Here is a 27,940-nt window from a genome sequence, read left to right on the forward strand (position 1 = left end):
TTGCTCTGTTTATCCAAATGGGTGTCCTGTATTATGTATGTGTGTTGCTATTGCTGATGTAGTGTGTTTGTTGTGTGTGAATGCTCTAATGTGCTCTGTGTACCTGGTGTTGATATTTCGGCCTGTTTGTCCTGTGTAGAACTTGGAGCATTCCAGGCTTGTTACCTTGTATATTCCAGAGCCTGGATATGGATCATGATTACACTTTATATTATGTATTAGTTTTTGGTGTAGTTTATTGGATGTAGAAAACCCAATTTTTACTCTGTGATTTTTGAAAATATTTGCAATCTTCTGTGATACATTGCCTATGTATGGAATGCTAGATATATATATTTGTTTTTCTCTTTTTCTTCTGTTGTCCAGTTTTTACCTGGGTTTCTCTTCACTTTGTCTAAGATTGTGTCAACCATGGAAGCATTGTAACCATTGACAACTGCAATCTTCTTCACTGTGTTTATTTCTTGTTGCATATTTTCCTGGTTCAATGGTATTTTTGTTGCCCTATGCAGCATTGACCTGTAAGCTGCCTTTTTATGGGTATTTGGGCGACATGACGTTGCCAAGATTGTGGTGTCAGTCATTGTGTTTTTTCCTGTAAATTTTGAATGCGCATGTGTTGTTGTGTCTTGTAATATTTAGGTCCAGAAAGTTGATACTTGTATTTTGCTCATGTTCCACTGTAAATTTGATTTTCTCATTTAGATTATTGCAATCTCTGTGATGTCTTTGGTATCTCCTTTCACTAACAGTAGTATGTCATCTACATACCTACTATAAAATTCTATTTTCCTTAGGCGAGGTTCTTGGCTGTCAATTTTTGTTCTAAGTGATTTATGTATACGTCAGCTATGGTACCGGATATACATGATCCCATTGCTAGGCCATCTGGTTGCTTATAAATGTTGTCATTAAAGGTAAAGTAGTTGTAACTTAGGGTTAGCTGAAGGAGTTCCATAAATTCGACAATCTCTGTGTATGAAAGTTTCTTGTGTTGCATAAGGTTCTTTTGTATTACTGTTAGAGCTTCTTGTATGGGTATGTTTGAATAAAGGTAGGTGATGTCAAGTGATATAAACTGTGTATCTTGAGGGAGCTATCTGGTTCTTAGTTCTTTGGTTAGAATCATTCTGTTTTTTATGGAATATGTTGTTTCACATGTATAATTTTTCACCAGTATGTTATTCAGTTTTTGTGACAGTTTGTATGCTGGGCTGTTTATAGAGTTGACCACGGGATGTATCGGGTATCCATTTTTGTGTATTTTTGGCTGTGCTCTTAGGTGTGGTGCTTTTGGATTCATACATGTATGGTATTTCTTTTCAGTTTCTGTCAACAGGAAATGTGTGTTCTTTAATTGTTCCTTAATTTTACTTTGGAATTGTTTGGTTGGGTCTTTTTCAATGTGCTGAATGTTATTAGCAGCAAAAACTTTATTTGTTTTGTCTATGTATTCTTTTTCTTTCATCACAACTAATTTATTACTTTTGTCTGGCAACTATGGATTGGCTGTTTCTCAGTTTATTATTTATAGATTTTAAAGTTTTTGTATCATTTATTGTATATTTAGATCTAAACTTATCTTTATTCATTTCTTTCTCAAGAAGCTTGCTTACTTTGTGACCTATTGCTGCTTTTGTATTTGAATTTAATTTTGCAGCATCTGCTGCACTTTTAGTTGCAGCTATAACCTGTTTCAGTGTATGGTTGTTGAGGATAGATTTTACATTGTATTTTAGTCCTTTTTGGAGTAGGTCGTTTTCTCCTTGGTTGAACTTTATGTCAGTGTTGTTCACCACTCTACTGTAAAATGTGTGTTTGCTTTTGTCAGTTATCTCAAGGTTGGATCTCTTGTCTTGTTTGGATGTCAAGGTCTGTAGGTTCTTGTTATGTGTGTTGCAAATGGTCAAGTACTCCTTGTCAACTATGTCCTGGATATGCCTGCAAATACTGTCATAAACTGTAGGTTCCATGTTGTTTGCTGCTTCTATCTGCATGTTATGCATTTACCTGCTGGTGTCATAGCTACAAGTAAAATATCAAAGATAAATAAATCTGATGCATGAAAGGTAGCCCTAAAAACTGAAGATCTGATTATCAAAGTGAAGAATAAATTATGGGGAAAATCCGAAAATAAAATACTTAGAAATATTAACAATAAATTAATAGTCAGAAATGCTATTACGGTGAAAGCCGATAAAGGGAATACAGTTGTCATTAAAGAAGAAGACTATATTTGTAAAACACTTTCGTTCTTTAGCGAAAATGAAATCTCGAAATAACTAAAGATCCCACCTGTAAGTTTCAGATGAAGATTAAAAAAATAATAGGTAACAATAACCATCAACTGACCTATGGGTAAAAAATTCAATAAACATAATGAATCCACTACTACCAAAATTAAGATCCCAGATCAAGTTGGACAAAGAAGAGAAGTCGATATGACCCATAGTTAATTATGAGAGTTGCCCATCATATAAATTAAATATGAAGCTTAAATCTTGAAAGCATTTTATGTGTATGAAGATAACTTTAGCATAAAGAATAGTTGTGAACTAACTCAACAAATCCATAATATAGGGATTCCAGCTAATGCTTATTTTGAGACGATCGATATAATTAAAGACTATTTATTAAAACATAAGGTTATGAATAACGATGATATAACTGAATTTATAGAATTACTTGTATGTACTCTTGATTACAATTGTTTCTCCTTTAATACTAAAATCTACTATAAGAAAGATGCCTTAGCGATGGGTAATTCTGTAGCTGGCACACTCGCAGATATTTTTGTAAACCACATTGAAATTAAATTTTTTTAAATACTCCAGACATTGCAATCAAAATTTTGTATTGTGAACGGTATGTAGAGGATACTTTAATACTTTATAATGGTCCAATAGATCAAATCGATAGGTTTACTACAAAATAGAACTCTGTACATCCAAAACTACAATTTACAGTTGAATATGAAAATAAAAAAGGTATTAACTACCTGAAACTCGTTACATCCAATAACAATGGCAAACATTGCTTCGCCATAGACAGAAAACCTACAACTACTGATGTCATTATTAATGCTAGGTAATGTCATCCTGATAAATATAAAAAAGCATTTCTTAAGTCAATGATCCACCAGATGCTAAAATTACCCCTTGAAGAAAATGAGATTAAAAAAGAGACAACTATTCTAAAACAGATTGCGAGGACCAATTCTTTTGATATGCGTCAAGTTGGCATTATGTTTAAGAAATGCAACAATCACAAAGTACACCACTAATAAGAGCTCATAAATACACAAAAATGACGTACATGGGGAACATGTCAGATAGGATCAGTAATTTATCTAAGAATTCCTGAATAACAATAGCATTTGAAACTAACAATACTTTGCAAAATAAATTAAGACATACTGTAGGTAATGATAACGATAGATTTCTCAGATAAGGGGTTTACAAGATCCAATGTGGTGATTGTAGAAAAATATACATTGGCCAAACAGGCCAGAGCTTTACTATACGATACAAAGAACATAGGTCAGGCACCGCACGAGCAAAATCAGCCTTCAGCCATCACATAACTTTCAATAAGCATGCCGAAGGGATGGTACAATAGAATTTGCAAGTACTTCATTACGCTAATAAAGGCTTATTATTAAATGTTTTGGAGGAGATCGAGATACATGCCCATTATAGAGAGAAACCGTCAGTGCTTCTCAATGAACAGTTGGATTTTCGTGAAAAACATTTTTATGTCTCTTTGACGAAATTCTGTGAACACAAATGTACTCTTTTGTCCAGAAAATCATAGGACCTAGTTGTATCCACGGCAGAATTGTACCTTAGAACAGTGCTTAAATATTTATATCACAGTCAAACTAGAAACATTACAAAATAGGACTCCATTTCTAATATATCAGTTTTATGACATTTTAAAAAGTGTATGTAATATCATAGCACTCTGCAGCAGATCATCCCATTATTACATATATCACCAGTGGCAAATAAAGTTAATATGAGACACACACACTGACTTTAGCATAGGTGTATACTTGCAGTCGAGTCACAACTCGTACATGGATATGCTGCCGCAATGCCAAAGACCTTCACAGCATTGTTGACTTCGAAACCATTGAGTAGTACCACCTTAGCCCATAGAGGGCACACTGATTATACATCGTCTATACAGTCATTTTAAAGCTTTTAATTGATACTTTATACAATATAAGTAGTTCCATTGTTGTAAAGAGATATTTTATACATGACTATTTGTATGTTATTATTGCACTACGTTTTGACGATTATGTGAACCCATTTTACACTGATTGGTTGACATGAGGAAGAGGGAGAAGAGGTAGGCAGGGCATCTTCGTATTTAAGCGTATGCCCACCAGTCACTTGCTGGCACCTGTTGACATCACAGCAACTGAGAAGAGTGCTCCACCTACCATCTTCGAAGGATGCCATGGATATAACAAGTCTTATCGTATTTTATTATTATAAGCATTTTGTCATATTTTATTGTCAATCCAGCAAGGTTTCTATTATTTTGTAGACTAAATTACAGGTCTGATGATGGTCATGCGATTTGACCAAAATAGGTCAAAAATTTTAATTACTTATTTTAGTTTGCCGCCACCAAAAGCCCTCAGCTTCTTACTGTTATTCTCTTAGTTTCAACATATATTGTCAGGAACTTACTAAATTATCTTTGATGTTTATATTTCAGAGACTTTGACATCAAATTTGCTTTGTATTTTAGGACTTCATTGGATGTCATGTGTCAGAGATGGAATTGAAGGCTCTGGTTTATCCCATTCCCCCACTTGCAACCTGCACATTAATAATGACTTTTCCTTGCATAATACATTTATATACTTTGCTTTTTAATTCATATTATTGAAATTTATAAGCGATGTAATAATATCTGTAACTGGCTGTTCAATTTGAAATAGAAATCTCATTAAAGAAAAGCAAGAAGAATAAGAAATATTAAACACAACTCATGTATGAGAAATTCATTGCACTATAGCAACTACAAGATTAACAAGAAACTACACATACACATATTCTTTTACACTTTGTTACTATTATCTACTAAGAGATGTCTTCTGTAGTGGGAAACATAAGGTTGTCATCAACTACTACTGGATCGCTTAAATCTTTTATAAGCTGTCTCCTTTAAAATCTGAGAGCATTTCTCTTGTATCCTCCAAAACTAATGATGCCTCCAAAATTCCTTATTGCATCTGCATCATCGTTCTATGTAATATCCCTGAAAATTGTTGCACTCAGAAATATTTATGGGTTGACAAATTCCAACTCTTGAGATGTGTCTCACTAGTTTTTGAAGTCTTAGGATAATTATCATTTCTTCGTTTTCTCAAGCACAGAATGCTATATTCCTGAACATATAAAGCAAGTTGCCAGTCTCCACATTTTCAATTCTTAACAACATCCGACAATATCTGTGGAGTTTTCTTAAAGCAGTATTGCATTACAGATACCATGGATATTTCCAAGTGCAAAGTTTCTAGTTTATTTTTGGCATTCAACAAAAGTGATGTGAGCTCTTTTTATTGGAAGTGTTGTACTTCGTGCTGGTACACTAGATGTTGTTCAAACAGCAATTGGTATGTTATGCCCAAGAGATTCTGATAACAGGTCATTTGATATTTGGTGGACAGTAATACCGTCATTGACACTGTAGCATTCAGAGTGAAGTAAGTGATAAATTCGGGTCTTCTTCATACTGCTGGGCAGTGTGGAATTAACTAGCAATACGCAGAAATACAAATGCAAATGATGTTACTTTTTGGAAAGATGATTTCGTGAGGATTGATTTAAGACATGCAAAGATATTCACGTAATGATGCCAATGCATTGCTTGCTCAAGTAATTTATCAGGTGAATTCAATTTCAGAAAGATTTTAAGATTATTATACAGAGATTTATCCGTAAGTTGAGCAAGTCAATAATGCGTTGGTTCACTTTATTAACGAAGTTATTGATGGAATTGTTGGAAGTCCATCTGAGGAATATCGCACCAAATTCTGTCCAATTGGCGCGTTGTATTATTAGAATCCAATGATGGTTGGAGGGCACCACCTGTAACCCTCAAAAAGGTCTCAGCTAGGAAGAGATCAGGAGGTTTTGCTGGCCAAGTACAGTTTGGAAAGCATAATAACAAGCAGAAAGAACTCTCGCCATGTGTGGGTAGGCATTATCATGCTGAACTGTAAGCCCATAATGACTTATAGGAAGGGCAACAAAACGGGGCGTAGAATGTCGTCGACATACTGCTGTCCTGTAAGGGCTTCTTGAATGACAATCTAGGCGGTTCTGCTCTGAAACTTGAACCTCAGACCATTAATCCTGGTTGTCAGATTGTAGGGGGAGTGACAGTCCGGTTGGTATCCTACCATGTCTCCCGACATGTCTTCTCTGTTCATAATAGCTTAGATGGCGTGATGTGAGCTCAGCATAGCTACTTTTCCTTGCAGTGTACTTGGCAAGGTTTCTCTTTCGCTGATTTTCTGCGCCGCTCTATTTTTGTACTAACCACTTTCGAGCAGTACCAAGGTTCAGTTGCCACAAGGTAAGTAACGAATATTTGTTAGGGCCAGTGTAATGTCACTGTCAGAGTCTTCTCAGTCAAGCTTTGCATTTCAAAATTATCATCCGATCCAGTGCATTAATATTAAGTTCAGGCCGCATTTATTTTGCCAAACAGTCTTATTCTAACAATTCAATATTACATGTTCGTGTGTACATCTTTAAAGGTTTGGAATTTTATTTACTGAGTCTAAAGATATAAATTTACAGGGAATTTTCAAAAAAGCATTCTGTCCATTCATTCTTTCAAAATTCTAATAGCTGGGGAAATGACACTGACTAGAAAGAATAAATTGCATTTAAATAAATAATACAGTGGTAGTTACTACATGAATTTTATGTTCCTGCGGTATGACCTAAACATGAATTTACACACACACACACACACACACACACACACACACACACACACACACACACACACACACATTAAGAGTTGTTTCTTTTATCGATTTCTGAATGTGGTGATTTTCTTCTTGCATCACAAGGTATTTTTTCATTGTTGTTTCCCCCTCACGTTTTCCATGTTTGTGTCTTCGGTAGTAATTCTGTGTTGCTCCTGGTGTAAGTTTTTGGCAGAAGTTGAATTATTTGTTCTGTACTTCCATGCTATTACGTGCTCACTGAATCAGTGTCAAATGTTCTGCTACTTTGACCAGTGCATCAGTCATCGCACATATTTTAGTTGAAAAATTTATGATTTTGATATTGACCCAATTTTTAAATTTTGTTTTGAAAGTACTTCTGAACTGAATTGCTAACTTGGTAAGCTATTTTCATACCACATTTCCTTGAAATATTAATAAGTGTTCATTTGATGTTTCATGTTTTTGTTAACCATCTTTCCTTCCCTATTTTTTCTAATTTTGAGCTGTTCCTGTTCTTATGACTTGTACGTCGGTGAGTTGGAGTATGCCCTTGTGTGTGTTAGGGCTGTTCGTTTGTACTTTTTTTGTAATTTAAGAGCAAAGCTAAGCCATCATGTTCTTTTTATTGTTTTTATCAAACAAACTTCAGTTAATGTTGGTGTCATTGTAATATGGATTTTTGAGCTTAATTACTTAGACACAACTCGAACTTCCAAACTCAGAAACATTTTAGTTTTACATTCTGACAATACTATTAAAATTAATTAACTGTCAAATTATCTTTCACAGCATAGTCTGAATTCACAAAAATTCTAAGTGGAGCTGTTCCAGATAATAATGACGTGGGAAAATCATTACTATAGTCTACATTTATGTTTCACACACAATTTATTGTTCATAGTAAACAAAAAATTTGCAACCCCTTTACACAACTAAAAATGTGCAACAGTTTTGCCGTAACTGCAGCAGCCGCGAAGTAGTACTGCAGTAGCAGATATGTTCCATCCTCCACAATACCATTCCCTATTCTGAAAATCCTCATGCTTGCAGTAGCGGCATTCAGAAAACCATTACGAAAGCCAAACAAGTCATAAAAGATCGCATCAGCTTGACAACCCCCCCCCCCCGCCCCTACACCCACACCCACACGAAAAAAATATGTTCATGGTCGGAACTCCCCAACTCTCATACCCTACAACAGAAAAGCAAATTATCAATCATTGCTCTGAGTGCTGAACACATGAAACCACTTCTAATTCTGTTGTGATGTTTTACAAAGTGAGGTCAAGTAGAAGAATGTCAAGGCAGTGAAAGAGAAAGTAGTTTCACGAAAGGCGAAACACTGTACAAAGTTAACAACAAAGCTACGTTTCTTTCGACATCAGCCTCTGCTAGCAACGAAGGGAAGGAGGTAAAATTGCAGTAGGTATGCTATGTACTACCTTTACAAGGAAACAACGTTTTTTTAATTTATGAAGTCCAAAATGTACAGCCTATTATGTATCCAAATTTCCAGAATGACCACAAAAGGTGTTCCGTAAATACGAGGACAATCAAATGAAAAACCAAACACCCGGCACAACAGGTCTATGGAATGGTTCCATTTAGAAGTAGTTACCACAACACTTAAGACATTCGTCCCACAAGGAGATGGTGCGATCAATTCAGGTTTCGTATAACGTGGTCGTTCCGCGCTGATGGATCCACAACCGTATCCATTCTTGCATTTCCTCTTTTGGTTGAAACCGACCTTCACACGTCTTCCTTCACGTGGCCAAAGATGTGAAAATGACATTAATTTGACATTAATTATCGGAGCTGCACGGAGGATGTTGCAGTGTTTCCCAGCCAAATCGCCGAAGTTTAGCATTAGTCCCATTGGCAGAGTTGGAGTGGGCGTTATCGTGGTAACAGCACTCCTGGATGTTATGACTTTATGGCGCTTCGCTGTTTCTTCACCGTCTCTTCATAGCACTGCGCACTGATTGTGTTTCCACACTCAAGGAACTCGAGTGACAGAGAGCACCTGCAGCCGAAGAAGAAAGTCTTCATGACCTTAGGTGATCGCGCCATTTAGAGCCCGAGGGAAGACGGCAGAGTCAACAGTGAAACCATCCCAAATCTCCATCGCTAAAGAAATTCAAAGCTGTCCACATAAGTTCTCGTTGAGATCCTCGATAACGCCCTCCCATGCTACCTATCGGACGAAGTGTTTCAGCTATTTGGCTGGGAAACACTGTAATGTCCCTCCCGTACTGCACAGACCATTCACCGTCTTGAAGACCTGAAGAATGACAGGAGTAGACCTCTGTTTCAGTCGCACGAAGAAGTGCAAGAAAGCGTGGTTGTGGAACCGTCAGCGCCCGACCACGTTCTGAGACACAGGAACTGATCGACTCCTCTCGCAATGAGACAAATGTCTTAGAGTGTATGTTAATTACTTCTGAATGCACCATTCCATGGCCCCATTGTAGTGGATGATCTGTTTTCATTTGACTGCCCCTCATAAAGGAGAAACACATATGGCGTAAGAGTACAATTTAAGACTGGCAAATCAATAGTAATTGATATAATTTGTTTCCTTTCCACATTATAACTATGCTTTTTTTCTCATTATACCTGATCAAATACATTTCTGCGTATACATCGTAAAGTAATTATGAAATATGCATGTGTTAAAAGTTGCAATATTTTAATAAAAATGAAGACTGCTTTCTAAAACAATGTGGTCGATACATTGGCAGTCAGAGATTCAGTACTGTATAAATCATGCAACAGGGTGAGGGGTGGAATAAGGTAGTCCTTGAAGGTGTATTAAAAAAATATTTAGAAGTACGAGAAAGTAGCAGTCGTGAGGAATATTGGTGGAATTGCGGGAGGGAACGGGACGCTAGACTCTGTAGCTCTGGGGCCTTGGAGTCGAGAGCAGGAAATTCTTGTATCAGTGATTGCATTGCGGGATACGAGGGTAACAGTATATAGGCCGTAAATTATTCGTCTCCGACAGTGATGACAGGGAGACCCACTGTCCAGTAGTAATAACCACTTTGCCACTACAACTACCAGGAACTCTACTGTAGGAACTCTTACTGTAGGGAGGTGGAACGTTATTGCCTTTGGGGTACTATTTCGCGTCTGCTGCAGTAAAAACTTGAGACCAAACCGCAACAGACGTTCAGCTGTATGAAATACTTTGCCACTGTTTACATAATACGAACAATATAATTTGTGCATAAAATGTAAATGTAGACAGTAATGATTCCACCAATTCATTGGTACCTGGGACAAGATCGACCTTCTAATGTCCTCAATAACAAGTGTTATGCCATGCATGACAATTTGACAACTTTTATAATATTGTCAGATTGGAAAACAAATTCTTTCCAAGTCCGAAAATTCAGGTTTCTTCAAAGTAATTTAGTACATTAATCCGAAATAGAATAACATCAACATTATTTGCTAACACTGTTCAAAAATAGATGATCCGGTAAATTTGTTAATTTTTTCTCTTTAAATCCAATTATTAATTTTTGTGCTCAGTGTCAATAGGGAACCAGTGGGCATAAGGGAACAATTGGCCTGTTTTTTCCTCTCTGTTCTAGAGTCAATGTCCTCCTTAGCATCAAGGTCAATGGTCATTCCTTCCCTCCTCCCCCGCGCGCCCCCACCAGTACCCCATCCGCACCATTTGGGCAGGTGTTTAACCTGTGTCAAAAGGCTCGCCACTACAAGCAATTTCACTGCTAGTGGATCCAAATGTGTAAAGACGGAGACTAGGATAAGCTAAGTCATAAGGTGGAATACATCAGTGCCCAGATAATGAGCGAATATGACATGTTTCATACTTCTATCAGTATCTGTCTCTGACATTATTGCATCTATTATCGAGTTGTATGGAGACGCAACACTTGAGACAGCAACTGGAGGCTTCTCCATTTATTTAAATTATTCGAATGCTAGGAAAGTGCGTGATCTGTAAAATGCATTATGGATTGCGACAGATGCGCTGAATTGCAAACAACTGTATGTCAGGGCTATATTCAGTGACTTTGTAAACAATATTTGTGACCACAGCGTTCCTGTGACTGACTTCCAACAGTCGTGAACTGATGTCCTTACGCAGTAACAAAGTAAGCTAACGATCACCCCACCACCCCCATCGACCCAGCATTAAATCCATGAACATGGAAGTTACAGACAATACTTAAGTCTTTTTGCTGCTTCCATTTATTTAACTGTGATACAGTACGCATGCAAATTATGTAAGAAACAAGTGCTTCGGATATATTGTAGTGTAAGTGCTGTCGAAAGGGGAGAAAACAGACAACAGTGAAAAACATTGTATGGAAATATATAGTAATATTTTCTTTCATAATTGTTTTTATTTTCCAAATGCCAACACGTCATTTAATGTGATTTAAGGTTTTATAAAGATGTGCAGCCACTGTAGTCTGTAAATAAGCTACACGTTTCTGAAACTGGTTACACCAAAAACAGCTTAGCCCTCAACTTGCTAAGCTGTGGGTCCCGTCAGTCTGACACTGTGAATGTAATTAATAATATTTATAACAAGGTTCGTACTTAGAAATAAGCATGTCACTCTGAAACATTTGAGACACCCAGTGAAAGCTCTGTGGAATATCATATGACAAAGGTATCAGTTGTTTAGAAAACAAGCAACATTCTGTTGCGTTCAAACTACGATATCTTAAAGTAAATTTCTTATAAATTTTAAAAGTAACCTCTCACAATTTTTTAGATTTAAGCCACTCAAACAAATAGTGTTAACACTTTCCTCCAGCTTCTCTTCAGGTCTGCGGCCCACCAGTTATCATGACATATTCAAGGACAATTAATTATAAAATATTTAAAAGGCTGGACTTCGTAAGATTTCTTGAATACACCAACATTGCTCATTTGTCATTGTCTAACAGTGAGTTAAGGGATGTGTTCAAAGTAAAGGCGAATACTCAGACCTTACAGCATACATCATTGCTTTCACTTAAATTAAAAACTAGTATCTACAGCTCTGCAATTATTAGATTTAGTGTCAAGTATCATAATCTCAACGCGTACTACAGTATGCAATGGCACAAGCAACGGTGATGAACTTGCTGTGAAAGGCATCATCACAACTACCATCTGATGTGAAAATAATGCTGTTTAATGAAACAAAGTTTAAAATAACGGAGAAAGTAAGTGTGTAAGTGTCCTAATACTTCAGTAACTCTAAAAGCAATCTTCAAAAACAGCATTTTGTACTGATACCGCGAAGGGTGTTAAATAAGCAATGCAATAGATCATTTTTCTCTGCCAGTTACGGTTGGCAAAATTTGGAATTTGTCGTGGATCTTCGTGACGTATTCCCGTTTCATCCCCTACAGTATGATGAAGTGGCGGGGCTGTAAGTAGCCTTCAAAATGGCGTCAGGTGCGTTCCGAGTAGAGAGCTGTCTCTGAGTTTCTTTTGGCGTAAAACTAGAGCATCATAGATAGTCACAGGAGCTTGTACAATATATACATAGACTTGGCTGTAAACAAATACGCGGTGAGTAGTTGGGCGCGGTGTGTCAACAACGTCGAGCGAACCTGCGCGATAACCCGCGTGCCGACTGGCAGCACAGACCCTCTGGAAATGGAAGAAACGACTTAAGCGTTTTCGTAGCGTCAAAAATGCAAAAGAACTTCTCTTTATGTGTTACAACGCAAGGTCTCAGACACGTCTGCGCACCTGAGAGGAGCTCGCAAGAGAAGTTCTGAGATCATACCTAATCACTGGACTCATGGAAACTTCACGAGTGTTGCAAATCTAGCAGCTGGTCTCGCTGGCGGACAGCTGTTAAAAAATCTCCGTACTGTAAAGGCACCGCACTGAACAGCGGTTGTGAAACTACATCGGGGAAATATGGGCCGTTAAAGAGAGGGTATGTGATTGCCACCCATATCGTGGAGTTCTGCTTCTAAAGAAGGTATTGAATGATAGGGGAGTAGAGATCAGAAAGGAGCTCCATAGATTCGCTTTGAATTCGGCAGCTAGTCCTGTGACCTCATCTCCGAAATCGCCGTCTCCGTACGCCCGAAGACTCTTGAGTCTCCTCCGCAGCCCACTCGTTAGCTATGCCAGTTGTACGGCACAAGTGGACTCGACTCGCTGAGAAAGGAGAGGGAGTACACGAGTTCGTACGTGTAACCGCCGGACTCGCGGTATTCCAACTACGTGTGCAACCATTTTGACAGAAATTTCCGCCATTAAACTGTAAAGTATTATTCATTTATTTCACACAAACAATTTCGGCTTTATAGCCATTCTCAGGTGCAAGTTGAAAGCCATAAAATACCTGACCCGCCAAAAATGACAGAAGCAACTTCTACATCAATGTAACGATTTATTGGTTAGCAGTGTATACTATTTATAGTTTCATTTCATCATCCTCCTCAGTCATCATCATCATCACCATCCATCATCATCACCATCCATCATCATCACCATCCATCATCATCATCATCACCATCCATCATCATCATCATCACCATCCATCATCATCATCATCCATCATCATCATCATCATCATCACCATCATCATCATCATCATCATCATCACCATCATCATCATCATCACCATCCATCATCATCATCATCATCACCATCCATCATCATCATCATCATCACCATCCATCATCATCATCATCATCATCACCATCCATCATCATCATCATCATCATCACCATCCATCATCATCATCATCATCATCATCACCATCCATCATCATCATCACCATCATCATCATCACCATCCATCATCACCATCCATCATCACCATCCATCATCACCATCCATCATCACCATCCATCATCATCATCCACCATCACCATCACCATCACCATCACCATCACCATCACCATCACCATCACCATCACCATCACCATCACCATCACCATCACCATCACCATCACCATCATCATCATCACCATCCATCACCATCACCATCACCATCACCATCACCATCACCATCACCATCACCATCACCATCACCACCATCACCATCACCATCACCACCATCATTTAAGACTATGCCTTTCAGCGTTCAGTCTGGAGCATAGCCCCCCTTATACAGTTCCTCCATGATCCCCTATTCAGTGCTAACATTGGTGCCTCTTCTTATGTTAAACCTATTACTTCAAAATCATTCTTAACCGAATCCAGGTACCTTCTCCTCGACCTGCCCCGACTCCTCCTACCCTCTACTGCTGAATCCATGAATCTCTTGGGTAACCTTGCTTCTCCCATGCGTGTAACATGACCCCACCATCTAAGCCTGTTCGCCCTGACTGCTATATCTATAGAGTTCATTCCCAGTTTTTCTTTGATTTCCTCATTGTGGCCACCCTCCTGCCATTGTTCCCATCTACTAGTACCTGCAATCATCCTAGCTACTTTCATATCCGTAACCTCAACCTTCTTGATAAGGTAACCTGAATCCACACAGCTTTCGCTCCCATACAACAAAGTTGATCGAAAGATTGAACGGTGCAGATAACTTAGTCTTGGTACTGACTTCCTTCTTGCAGAAGAGAGTAGATCGTAGCTGAGCGCTCACTGCATTAGCTTTGCTACACCTCGCTTCCAGTTCTTTCACTATGTTGCCATCCTGTGAGAATATGCATCCAAGGTACTTGAAACCGTCCACCTGTTCTAACTTTGTTCCTCCTATTTGGCACTCAATCCGTTTATATTTCTTTCCCACTGACATTACTTTCGTTTTGGAGATGCTAATCTTCATACCATAGTCCTTACATTTCTGATCTAGCTCTGAAATATTACTTTGCAAACTTTCAATCGAATCTGCCATCACAACTAAGTCATCCGCATATACAAGACTGCTTATTTTGTGTTCACATATCTTAATCTCACCCAGCCAGTCTATTGTTTTCAACATATGATCCATAAATAATATGAACAACAGTGGAGACAGGTTGCAGCCTTGTCTTACCCCTGAAACTATTCTGAACCATGAACTCAATTTACCGTCAACTCTAACTGCTGCCTGACTATCCATGTAAAGACCTTTAATTGCTTGCAAAAGTTTGCCTCCTATTCCATAATCCTGTAGAACAGACAATAACTTCCTCCTAGGAACCCGGTCATATGCCTTTTCTAGATCTATAAAGCATAGATACAATTCCCTGTTCCACTCATAACACTTCTCCATTATTTGCCGTAAGCTAAAGATCTGGTCCTGACAACCTCTAAGAGGCCTAAACCCACACTGATTTTCATCCAATTGGTCCACAACTAATACTCGCACTTTCCTTTCAATAATACCTGAGAAGATTTTACCCACAACACTGATTAAAGAGATACCTCTGTAGTTGTTACAATCTTTTCTGTTTCCATGTTTAAAGATTGGTGTGATTACTGCTTTTGTCCAGTCTGATGGAACCTGTCCCAACTCCCAGGCCATTTCAATTATCCTGTGTAGCCATTTAAGACCTGACATTCCACTGTATTTGATGAGTTCCGACTTAATTTCATCCATCCTAGCCGCTTTATTGCACTGTAATCTATTGACCATTTTTACCACTTCCTCAAATGTGATCCTATTTCCATCATCATTCCTATCCCATTCTACCTCGAAATCTGAAACATTACTGATCGCATTTTCACCTACATTGAGCAACTCTTCAAAATATTCCCTCCATCTGCCCAAGGCATCCACAGGATTCACCAGCAGTTTTCCTGACCTGTCCAAAATACTTGTCATTTCCTTCTTACCTCCCTTTCGAAGACTGCTAATTACACTCCAGAATGGTTTTCCAGCAGCTTGACCCATAGTCTCCAACCTGTTTCCAAAGTCTTCCCACGATTTCTTCTTGGATGCTGCAATTATCTGTTTGGCTTTGTTTCTTTCTTCAACATAACTTTTTCTGTCTACCTGGGTTCTGGTATGTAGCCATTTTTGATACGCCTTCTTTTTCCTTTTACAGGCTGCCTTGAATGTATCATTCCACCAAGCTGTTTGCTTCATCCTACTTTTACACACTACTGTTCCAAGACATTCTTTAGCCACTTCTAGTACTGTGTCCCTGTACCTTGTCCATTCCTTTTCCAATGACTGTAATTGACTACATTCAACTAACTGGTACCTTTCTGAGATCGCTGTTATGTACTTGTGCCTGATTTCCTTATCCTGAAGTTTCTCCACTCTTATCCTCCTACATATGGACCTGACCTCTTGCACTTTCTGCCTCACAATCCCAATTTCACTGCAGATTAAATAATGATCAGTGTCATCAAAGAATCCCCTGAATACACGTGTGTCCCTCACAGCCTTCCTGAATTCCTGATCTGTTATTATATAGTCAATGACAGATCTGGTTCCCCTGCCTTCCCAAGTATACCGGTGAATGTTCTTACGTTTAAAAAAGGAGTTTGTGATTACTAAGCCCATACTGGCACAGAAATCCAAGAGTTGTTTCCCATTCCTGGTGGCCTCCATATCCTCTCCAAATTTACCCATAACCTTTTCATACCCTTCTGTTTGATTTCCAATCCTGGCGTTAAAATCACCCATGAGCAGAACACTGTCCTTGTCCTTTACTCTAACAACTACATCACTGAGTGCCTCATAAAAACTATCCATCTTATCTTGATCTGTACCTTCACAATGCGAATATACTGACACAATCCTAATTTTCTTGCTAGACACTGTCAAATCTATCCACATCAGTCGTTCATTTACATACCTTATTGCAACTACGCTGGGTTCCATTTCTTTCCTGATGTAAAGCCCTACACCCCACTGTGCTATTCCTGCTTTGACTCCTGACAGGTAGACCTTGTATTCTCCCACTTCCTCTTGTTCCTCACCCCTTACCCAAATGTCACTAACAGCTAAAACGTCCAGCCCCATCTTACTTGCAGCCTCTGCCAGCTCTACCTTCTTCCCAGAGTAGCCCCCATTGATATTAATAGCTCCCCATCTCATTACCATTTGTTTGCCAAGTCGTATCTTAGGAGTCCCTGGTTTGTCAGTTAGAGGTGGGACTCCGTCACCTCCAAAGGTCCGAGGCATTTTGCTCTGATTGTTGCCAGCATCATATTTAAAGTAGCAGGGAAGCAGGTTGCTAGCCTTACTTGCCCTGAGTCCCAATGGGTTTTACCCCTAACGGCTGATGGACTAACCGGTGGATTTGGTAGTCTTTGCCGTATGAGCACAAAGGTGACCACGACTCAGAATATGTCCGAGATGCCCAGCCTTATTCCAAAGTAACTGGTATCCTAACTGTCGGGACCACTTACTTGGCCACTCACTCATACGTTGCCCGTGGTTCATGAACTAGGACATGACTACAGGAACCCACACCATGAACCACATAGTTTCACTTATGTAGATAAAAGATTTTCGATGACTGCTGTACCTTTAATAATTAATATCTAGTCAGAGAACGTCTACGCAGAGTCTGTGAACGAGTATCTAGGTGAAGATGGTCGAATGTGCTACTTCCATGAGCATCTACGGAAAGAGATAGGACAGCGAAACCATTACTTAGCTCTAAATGGTTGTACGTCCAGTACTCTTCGCTGAACGTGGGGTTCGGAGACTTGTCTGCTCCATGAAGTAGGATATATATAGACCTGTGGCATCTCTGCCGAAAGTGCTCAGTGCTCGTGCAGGCACAAATGTTTCGGGGCACACCGTTCTTCGTACATTGTTGAACATGGAACTCCGCATCGGCACAGGACCATCGGAACTCGACTGTCTATCAATGGAAACCAATCGGCTGTTCGTGTGAATCACATCTTTGCTACACTACATCGGTGATCTCCACAAACCGTGAATGAGGTCAACGGCTGCTCTAAACGTGCAGCGCACAACGGTGGTAGCGGTAAAGTGCTATGGGAGACATTCTCCTGTTTTTAATGGGAACTGTTGAAGTAATCGAATACACGCTGACAGCTCTGACCCACCTCCATCCCTTCATGACTGAGGTCTTCCCGGGAGGCGATGTGATATTTCAGCCGTATAATTGTTCGTGTCTGGGAGCTACAACCATGCTACACCGGTTTCAGGAGCATTATAGTAAACTCACGTTCATGTCTCGGCGACCAGGTGCACCTGAGGTAAATCCTAAGGAACCCGTTCTGCGTCGCTATTGAGCACCATCACCGCGTGCGCAAATCAGTGGCTCGTTATTTAAGCGAATTACATGACCTGTCTGATTTCTGATACGCTGAATCAGTGACAAATTTCGTTCCAAAGACGGACAAACAAGCGATTTGGCAGGTGATCAAAATGTTTTGGCTCAGCAGCGTATATACACTTTCGAGGAGTTACATAGTCTGCAAGAAAGATACCAGGAATCACGACACGGGTGTGAAGTGCAGTCAGCCAGTGGAGATTAATTATCAAAATAAGGTACAGACATGAATGATAAGCTACGCAACTCGCTGTTATCCCCAAAAATTGAGTTGCCATGACAAAATGAATACAGAAATAGAGTCCTTTTTTGTCATAGGGATATAACAGCGATGTTGCACCGTGTCCAGATTTCGTTAGAAACATCACATACGATTTCTCATGGTGGAGTTGGAATAAACAATAATACAACCACTTTGCTTGCAATGGTCGAAATTTGTATGTTTTTTCGTTTGAAGCGTGCACTATAGCGCGAAAATTATTCGAGATGTCACTCCATCTCTAACGGAGTACATTTGCAACTTATAGTTTGCATAATTTTCGTCTTACACCTTCCATAGTCTCAGAAAACACAGCTTTCTTAGGGGTCATCTGATCTCGGCAATCGGTCATTTCGTCTTCACAGTGCTGCTTTACAGCAGCTATATTCTGTAATCACGTTCCTTGCTAACAATAGGTTAAGCCTAGAGTTACACTCCTGGATGTTTCATAAAATAGAAAAAGTGTGTGAGTACAGAGGCGACTGTAGTGTGTGGTATGACGTATGCCTACCACCCTACGAGCGTCAGACAGTTGGAAACTGAATTGCACGTTTCCATCAGACGTCGATAGCGGCCGTCTGGGATCCATCAGACCCAACGGTGCACGCCTACTGCGCCACGAAACCAGCATCTCTGGACTACGAGCGCCCTTTGCTGCAGGAATATAGGACGGCCGGAGGCAGCAATACGGCCCACTTGCACTTGGAGCCTCTTTCCTAAGACACCATCGTTAATTCTTACATTAGGGAGCCTCATCCTTGTTGACGTTGTGAGCTGAAGAAATACAAGTTACCTAAATTTTCGATTTATCGTGTTAACTTGTCCCCTAATCATTTCTGCTCCTATCAAGCTTTCCTACGACGGTTGCTGCACCACTCTCTACACCACTTCTCCTTAATGTTACGTACGAAGTCGTACACAACACGTTGGGCCACACCTGTAATGCTCGTAGAACTACAGTGGGAATAAAAAACTGTTAACACTGCTCTAAGAGCGGCGCTCTGATTTATGAAGTGCGCAACTCAAACACTTACACTCTATGTTCCTGATCTCTAGTAGCGGGAGAGTGCACTCATAAACACCACACCCAGCAGTACTAAACACATGAAGAAGTTTTGCATCACCTCGGTTCCTACAGTTCCGGAACCTGTACAAAAAATTGGAATGGAGATCAACATCAACATTATTTCCGCCCTTTTTATTGCTCATAAAAAGCAGACATTGCATGTTGTACCACCATACAGCGACACCTTCAGGTGTGGTGGTCCACATTGCTGTACATACCGGCAGCTCTAATACTCAGCAGTACGTCCTCTTGCATTGATGCATGCCTGTATTAGTCGTGACATACTATCCACAAGTTGATCAAGGCATGTTGGTCCAGATCGTCCCACTCCTCAACGGCCACTCGGCGTAGATCCCTCAGAGCGGTTGGTGAATCACATCGTTCATAAACCACCCTTTTCAATCTGTCACAGCATGCTAGATAGGGTTCATGTCTGGAAAACATGCTGGTCACTAGTCGAGCGATGTCGTTATCCTAAAGGAAGTCATCCACAAGATGAGCGCTATAGGAGCGCGAATCGTCGTCCATGAAGACGAATGCCTAGACAGTATGATGCCGATATGGTTGCACTTACGGCCGGAGGATAGGATTCACGTATCGTACAGCCGTTACGGCGCCTTCCATGACCACCAGCGGTGTACGTCACCCTCTCATAAGGCCAACCCAAAACAACACGAAATCTTCACCTTGCTGCACTCGCTGGGAAGTGTGTCTAAAGCGTTCAGCCTGACCAGGTTGCCTCCAAATACGTCTCTGACGATTCTCTGGTTGAAGACAAATGCGACACTCATTGGTGAAGAGAACGTGATGCCAATCCTGAGCGATCCATTCGGCATGTTGTTGGGCCCATCTGCACTGCGCTGCATGGTGTCGTGGTTACAAAGATGGACCTCGCCATGGACGTCGGGAGTGAAGTTGTATAGCATGCGACCTATTGCGCATAGTTTGAGTCTTAACACGACAGCCTGTGGCAGCACGAAAAGCATTATTCAACATAGTGACGTTGCTGTCAGGGTGACTCCGAGCCATAATCTGTAGGCAGCGGTCATCCACTGCAGTAGTAGCCCTTGGGAGGCCTGAGCGAGGCACGTCATCGACAGTTCCTGTATCTCTGTATTTCCTCCATGTCCGAACAACATCGCTTTGGTTCGCTCTGAGACGCCTGGACACTTCCCTTGTTGAGAGCCCTTCCTGGCACAAAGTAACAATGCGGACGCCGTCGAACCACGATGTTGACTGTCTAGACGTGGTTGGACAACACGAGCCGTGTACCTCCTCCCTAGTGGAACGACTGGAACTTATCGGCTCTCAGACCCCCTCCGTCTAATAGGCACTGCTCATGCATGGTTGTTTACATCTTTGGGCCGGTTTAGTGACATCTCTGTACAGTCAAAGGGACTGTATCTGTGAGACAATATCCACATTCAACGTCTATCTTCTGGAGTTCTGGGAACAAGGGTGATGCAAAACTTTTTTGATATGTGTATATACATCATTTATTCTGGTGACTCGCGCTAAATTTTACCACAGTGAGGCCGATTTTACAATTCAGTGTGTGTTTGCGGCGGATTACATATACATGCCGGATTTGTCCAGGTGGGTATAGATATGGATGCTCAATTTAAAAGCTATAATTTTTTGTGCCAAATGGGCGCACGTTTTACTTATGACAACTATTTAAAATTTAAAAGAATAGCAGTAAGAATAAAAGAGAATGTCACTGTCGATGCGCAACCACACTCGTAATCGATGTGGGACAGCGACTCACGTAGCCGCCACGTGTCCCTCGCAAGCGACAGTCCGTCAGTCACCTAGTCAGCATCCGGACGGTTTCCCGGCTCAGCAGCGGCGGGAACCTGCAAGCATACGAGTCGCGTGAGTGTCTCTCAGTCACCAAAATAAAACTTAGTTTATAACAAGTTTAGAAGTTTTATGAGTTTGTCGTAGTTGTCACGAACTGTAAACGTCAGCTAAATGTTGGAAAGAGATAACTTCCAGTCAATGCCTTGAGGCTTTCGACCACATAATTTTTTTTGTCTTCTTTATGTATAGTCTATCGCGCACACTGTACCTGAAGCGGACGGAATGGACTGTGGGGACACAAATAAATGCATCTCTCTTAAATTTGTCTCAATTACACACTTGGGTCATGTTCGCAAAACGTAATTAGCTAATATTTTAATTTTCATTTATTCATGGCCGAAAACACCCCTCGAAACTATGTCTTTGTTTCAAAACTTGGCCTTTTATTGTCAAATTTCAAAAGCTATGTTATTCTCTGCTTAGTACCCTACAGCTCAAAATAAATGTTTTTATTTCAGGTAAGATCTGCCGAGTGCAGGACGTCCGTCAAGGACACACCTCATTTAGGACAGAGCAAATTCCTCTCCTTGGATTGGGTCTTACTGTCATCGAGTTTCCTTAAAAATCAGAAAATGTTATCCAGCAATCAATAAATAATGTGCAGAAAGATTTACGTTGAAGTTTCATTTGTTTTTCCAATACAAAATCGTAAAAATGGCTGATATTGTAGGCTGACTGAAACGAGTGAACCCTTAACTGTGCAGATTTACATCAAGCTATCTGGACACAGTAACGGAAAATGGAAGAGAGAAACCGTGAAATGTCAGGTCGAATTTATCAACCTTCGTGGAGATTATTGACACGTAACGGGAATTAAATATCCGCCTCCTTAGCTGAGTGGTCGGCACGGCCGACATCCACGCAGATGACCCATGTTCGATTCCCGAAACTGCAGGGACTTTTCCCTGGTGGGAGGACTAGAACGGGGAGTACTGAGTCTCGTGGTGCCAACTGCGGAGTCATCACTTGTCCCATTATTGGTGGCTACAGGTCACGAAAACCGGCAATAACTGCCAGGAAAGCTCTGTGCAAAGCCCACGCACTTCGATGTCGCATCCAAAGAGACGTTGTTGGAAGAGAATGACAGAGCGGATGGTCGGTTCTGATGGGCCTGCCAGGACCTATACAGGACTTAACTTAAGGGAAATTGAATGACTACAGTTGCCCATCAACATCGTTCTGAGATTTGACTCCCACGGACAGAAATAGACTTTTATTCATGGTGTACGGAACATAACTGCACCCGAATATCTTCAAGAATTTCTTGTCATGCCTGAAACACATACTGTATCAGATCAAAAATTCTGGTAAGGGAGTTGTGCAAAAATGTAAGACTTCCTATCGGTCAGTGGCATACAAATCAAGAGAGAAGGCAGTGTTTTCAAGGATCCTTACATTCCTCAAGGCGTTTAAAATATGAACTGCGCAGGGTGGTTTCACATTACCTCGCTGTAACACGCCGTTTGCAACCCTGGTCTTCAATGGTATGAGAACAGAACTGACCATCCTTAAATAATCGCGAGTATTCAAAGCGTGCTTCAAAATTCCTTATGCATCCAATACCTCCATGAACGAAGATTTCAGGGTTGGAGTAGTTATAGACCTCTAGAGTAATTACTTCATGTGACTTTACAACAGTTTGTTTACACATACGTTTCCATCGTTCGGATTTACAAACAGCAGCGGGATTTATCCTGACCGCCTTAGAATGCCACTCAGTTGTCAGACGACTTCGGTTGTACACAATGTAAATGTTTTTTTACCCATGGTATGTTGTCAGTAGTGTACGAGAGATGATAGTACGAGTTATCAGTCTGCAGCTCGTGGTCGTGCGGTAGCGTTCGCGCTTCCCGCGCCCGGGTTCGATTCCCGGCGGGGTCAGGGATTTTCTCTGCCTCGTGATGACTGGGTGTTGTGTGCTGTCCTTAGGTTAGTTAGGTTTAAGTAGTTTTAAGCTCTATGGGACTGATGACCATAGTTGTTAAGTACCATAGTGCTCAGAGCCATTTGAACCATTTTTGAACGAGTTATCAATCCAGTTCCATGCTGCCGCAATGCTTATAGTATTAGCCCGGACTTCAGCTGTGGTCGTCCGTATATTCGCCATAGCCTGTCTAACTATCCTTCAATCCTCTGTAACGTTAGACCCATCCAATAGCCATTACGGCCTCATACCGTTCTCCATCTGTAGAAATTGGATTTATGGTACTGAAAGTAAAACCTTCTAAGGAAGAAATCCTAATCAACATATCTCACAGACAGTACGAATACTGTGTAAGTAGGCTGTTTAGATTTTTATATGGGTAATGCCACGTAGCGCTCTGTATGAAAATCACTGGCTGTGCTGTGTGCAGTCTGTGGCTAGTTTGCATTGTTGCCTGCCATTGTTGTCATGAACTGCTATAGCTGGATGTGAACAGCGCGTAGCGTTGCGCAGTTGGTGAGCCGCCAGCAGTCGTGGATGTGGGGAGAGAGATGGCGGAGTTTTGAAAAATGTCATGAACTGCTGTATATATTATGAATATTGAGGTAAATACAGTGTTTGTTATTAATATCTTTCATTTGCTAACTATCCCTATCAGTAGTTAGTGCCTTCAGTAGTTTGAATCTTTTATTTAGCTGGCAGTAGTGGCGCTCGCTGTATTGCAGTAGTTCCAGTAACGAAGATTTTTGTGAGGTAAGTGATTTGTGAAAGGTATAGGTTAAAGTTAGTCAGGGCTATTGTTTTGTAGGGATTATTGAAAGTCAGATTGCGTTGCGCTAAAAACATTGTGTGTCAGGTTAAGCACAGTCGTGTATAAGTTGTTCTAAGGGGACGTTTCGTATGTCGACCCTTAGCCTAGGATACCTCACTGGAATCTTCTGATTTTTTCTTGTAGTTTGTGTATTTAGTGTAGCTTTTGTTTATTGCTAGCGCGTAATTGTAGAGAGAATCTCCTTTGTAGTTGCAGTCTTTCATTGTTGTACTGTAAAACAGTTGTGGCATGCATGTAGATTTGCACCAAGTATTTCGCAGCTGCAATTAACTACATATTATTTTCAGTGCTATATTAATGTGTTCTCTTATTTTTGCTATTCAAATTGTGCTTTTCTGTGTTATCGTGTGAAATATTGTGACAATAATGGCGTGTGAAAAACGTAACACTCGGCTCCAAAGTGTTGGCCCCACCATGTAATGAATTAACTAACGTTCAAAGTAGTAATTTGGTAACTGTGCATATGGAAATGGAGTGGGCGTCAAACAATGGCGTAGACAGTCAAACAGGTAGTGAACAGGGAAGCATTATCGATCGATCGGTCGGCAACAGCTCGCCTCAGGAATCCGAAATGATAGGACACAATTTTGCAAATACTGTAGATTCAGATTTTGCGTCCTCACCGGTTTCTCAAATGAGTCAAGACACATTTTCTGCTTGTCAAAATGTGAATGCTGCCGGTGAAAACGCACTGCCGAAAAGCGTAGAGGAACAGATTCCAGACACTAATGCATTGTTATTACAACTAATGCAACAAATGGAACAAAATCAGAGACAAACACAGCAACAGTTAGACACAATGGGACAAAATCAGAGACAAACACAGCAAAAGCTTCAAAAGTTAGACACAATGGAACAATACCAGAGACAAACACAGCAAAAGCTTCAGAAGTTAGACACCACACTTGAACAAACACGTGAAGATTTAACTACTGAGTTACATAACATCGAATCGAAATGCCAAAAGGTCTGTAATGACGTAAAAACACAAATTTGTGAACATTTTCAACCTATTTTTTCGCGGCATGAAAATGCATTACAGAATCACGAAGCAGCCATAAAAGAACTGCAAATCATGAGACCTTGCAAGCTAAAATGGACTCAGTTGCATCTACCGATTCGGTTACGCAACTTGCAAAAACTCAGGAAAACTTAAAGGACACAGTAGAAAGACACATGGAGAAAATTAGTTCATTATCAGAGAAAGTAGCCGAACTTTCGGATCAGGTCACTAACTTATCTACAAAGGTAGATGATGATCTGAATGACACAAGACCCGTAGCCTTCACTGACACAGAAGAGTATGAACAAATAAGAAAATTCAAACAAAATCAGAATCAAATTAATACGCAATACAAAAGAGAAATGCGGGAAGTACAAGATCAGTTGACGCAGGTGATACAAGAATTACATATTTCAGAGGACATTCGCGCTCCAACACGGGAAGAGGAACTTAGAAATACAGAAAAGCCACAAAATAATAACACAGGGCATTTCGGTAATTATGAAAGAAATTGGCAAGGTACACCGAATTTTGAGATGGAACCGCCGATACGACGCAACAATGACCGATATGCTACTCGCCGACACGATGACTTTGACTATAAGCTGTTCATTACTACACGTAAATTCAAAACGTTTAAGAATTCTGGCAACGACATTCATCCACAAGCATGGCTCCATCAATTCTCTCATTGTTTCCCTCCCAACTGGTCATTGGAGCACAGGTTAGAATTTATGTGTGGCTACTTAGAGAATGAACCAGCTGTAAGAATGCGATCGGTCATTCACGATTGCCACAGTGAAGGAGAATTTTACCATGCCTTCCTCTCAGCATATTGGTCTCAAGCCACACAAGACCGCGTAAAACATAGCATCATAATGATGAAACACTTCGAACAATCAGAATTTTCCAGTCTTGTGAAATATTTTGAAGACATGTTGCACAAGAATCAGTACCTGTCAAACCCATACAGCCCCTCAGAACTCATCCGCATTTGCTTAATCAAATTACCTGAACATTTACGGCATATTATTTTGGCAGGACGTTGCAAAGACGACATTGAAGCTTTTCAGGGACTCTTACAAGAATTAGAAATTGACACAGACAGTCGCGGGATGCGAAAACGGGAAAACAATCACTACAGGACACATCCGTCACAATTCCGTGACGACAGAAATAATAACTGGACACGACAAGGCTATTCTTACAACGCAAATCGTGATCAAAACAGACACCACCCATATGACAACCACTGGCAGAGTAATAATAGTTACAGAGAAAGATCGCATTTCCGTAGTAATGAATATGACAGAGATAACCATAGAAACAGACAATATGGTAATCAGAACTATTATTATCAAGGGAGACAGAATAATTTCAGACGCAACAGTTCAGCGCGCAGTTACGATTCATGGAGAAATTCTCCACCACGTGACCGACACGAAAGAAACTGTGTTAACTACCGACAAAACGACAGACCTGAATTCTATCAGAACTGGCGAGCTTTAAACAGAGCTGGGCCCTCTCGGCAAGGCGAATTTGTGGAAGTTAGGCCTCCTAATCCCAATAACAGCGCGCGCCGACAAAGAGGTAGCAGACAATGACTCGCACCGCAGGCACCCGCGTGCGCCGGCTGGCTCAGGGAAAAATAACAGACGCTAACCTTGAGAAAAATTCCAGTATTCTTCACCGACGTATACCACATGATAATTAAGTTGAAACTCTGCGTACTAGGAAGAGTAAAGGTTTACACCACATTTCTCATGTAAAACCATTTATTGACAGATAATCTGCTTTTTAACTTAGTCTTTGCAATTTTCACTTCACGCTACTTGTACAATTTGTCACACTGAGAAACTGTTAACATGCAACTATGTTTTAAAGCTAACTAACCATCCAGTCAAGAACATAGGTAACAGACAAGTAATTGCGAATGCATTGTTATTGCGAACAGACGACACAGTGTGGTTATTTATACATTCCTCCTTGTTAGTTGCACGATTATGTAATGAATATACGGCTTACATACTTAGAACATATACCAGCACTGCTAATGAAATTCTCATGCAACATTTTGGTTTGCTTGAGAGTGGATTCTGGATTTGAGGTGCTTTCTGTGAAATGCCAGATGACACAGTGGTTAGTTTATGTGACAGCTACACGATTTTATCACAACGCTGCTAATACGTGACAATTTACAATGTTGCTTTTGCGGTGTATCTGTTTTATATCTGCACAGCTTTTCTGAATTCTTCTGGAAACCAAAACATGTTTTAGTAGTAACTTTTGTGGTATAGCTACAATGAGACAGCCTTTTCCGTAGCACAACAATACGTTACACCACAGTACTTTCTTCATCACGGCAATAAGCGTAATAAGTATGATATCTATACGCAAAGCATTTCACTTTGTTTATCATGAGGTAAGTACATTGACTTCTGCAGAACTTAGCTTTCGGAGGACAATAACTACGACACTTCCCAGAGATTATCTTACAGCAGGACGCACATTTAGCGCTACAGGACATGTATTTGAGTGATTAATTTTGTACTTAAAACATTTATTTTTAGAGATTTTTGAATTACAAAGAAAGTTTTTCGTGATATATTTCATTCCATTGCTGTAAGCTATAATACCTAAGGATACAATTACAATAATCCTCAGGGGGGTACACGTTTACTTTGTGTACCATGTGTCTGGCAAGCACAAGGAGCCCTAGCTAATATGGTATTTGCTTATACAATTTAACACATCGGTACCATATTTCTCTAACACATAAATTACACAGCTATCTGATCATTTAACAGAGAA

The 27,940-nt window shown here is 40.2% G+C and overlaps 1 protein-coding gene across 1 annotated transcript in view; it reads right to left on the reverse strand.

The window, feature by feature from the left end:
• LOC126152570 (craniofacial development protein 2-like) overlaps positions 1–27,940 on the reverse strand; it is a 116,103-nt gene that overhangs the window by 46,082 nt on the left and 42,081 nt on the right. The window contains exon 2 of the mRNA XM_049916015.1: positions 16,435–17,123. Within this exon, the coding sequence (XP_049771972.1) occupies positions 16,435–17,123 (689 nt within the window). The remainder of the gene's footprint in view (positions 1–16,434; positions 17,124–27,940) is intronic.

This window comes from Schistocerca cancellata, chromosome 2 (assembly GCF_023864275.1).
Source record: "Schistocerca cancellata isolate TAMUIC-IGC-003103 chromosome 2, iqSchCanc2.1, whole genome shotgun sequence".
Taxonomy (NCBI): Eukaryota; Metazoa; Arthropoda; class Insecta; order Orthoptera; family Acrididae; genus Schistocerca; species Schistocerca cancellata.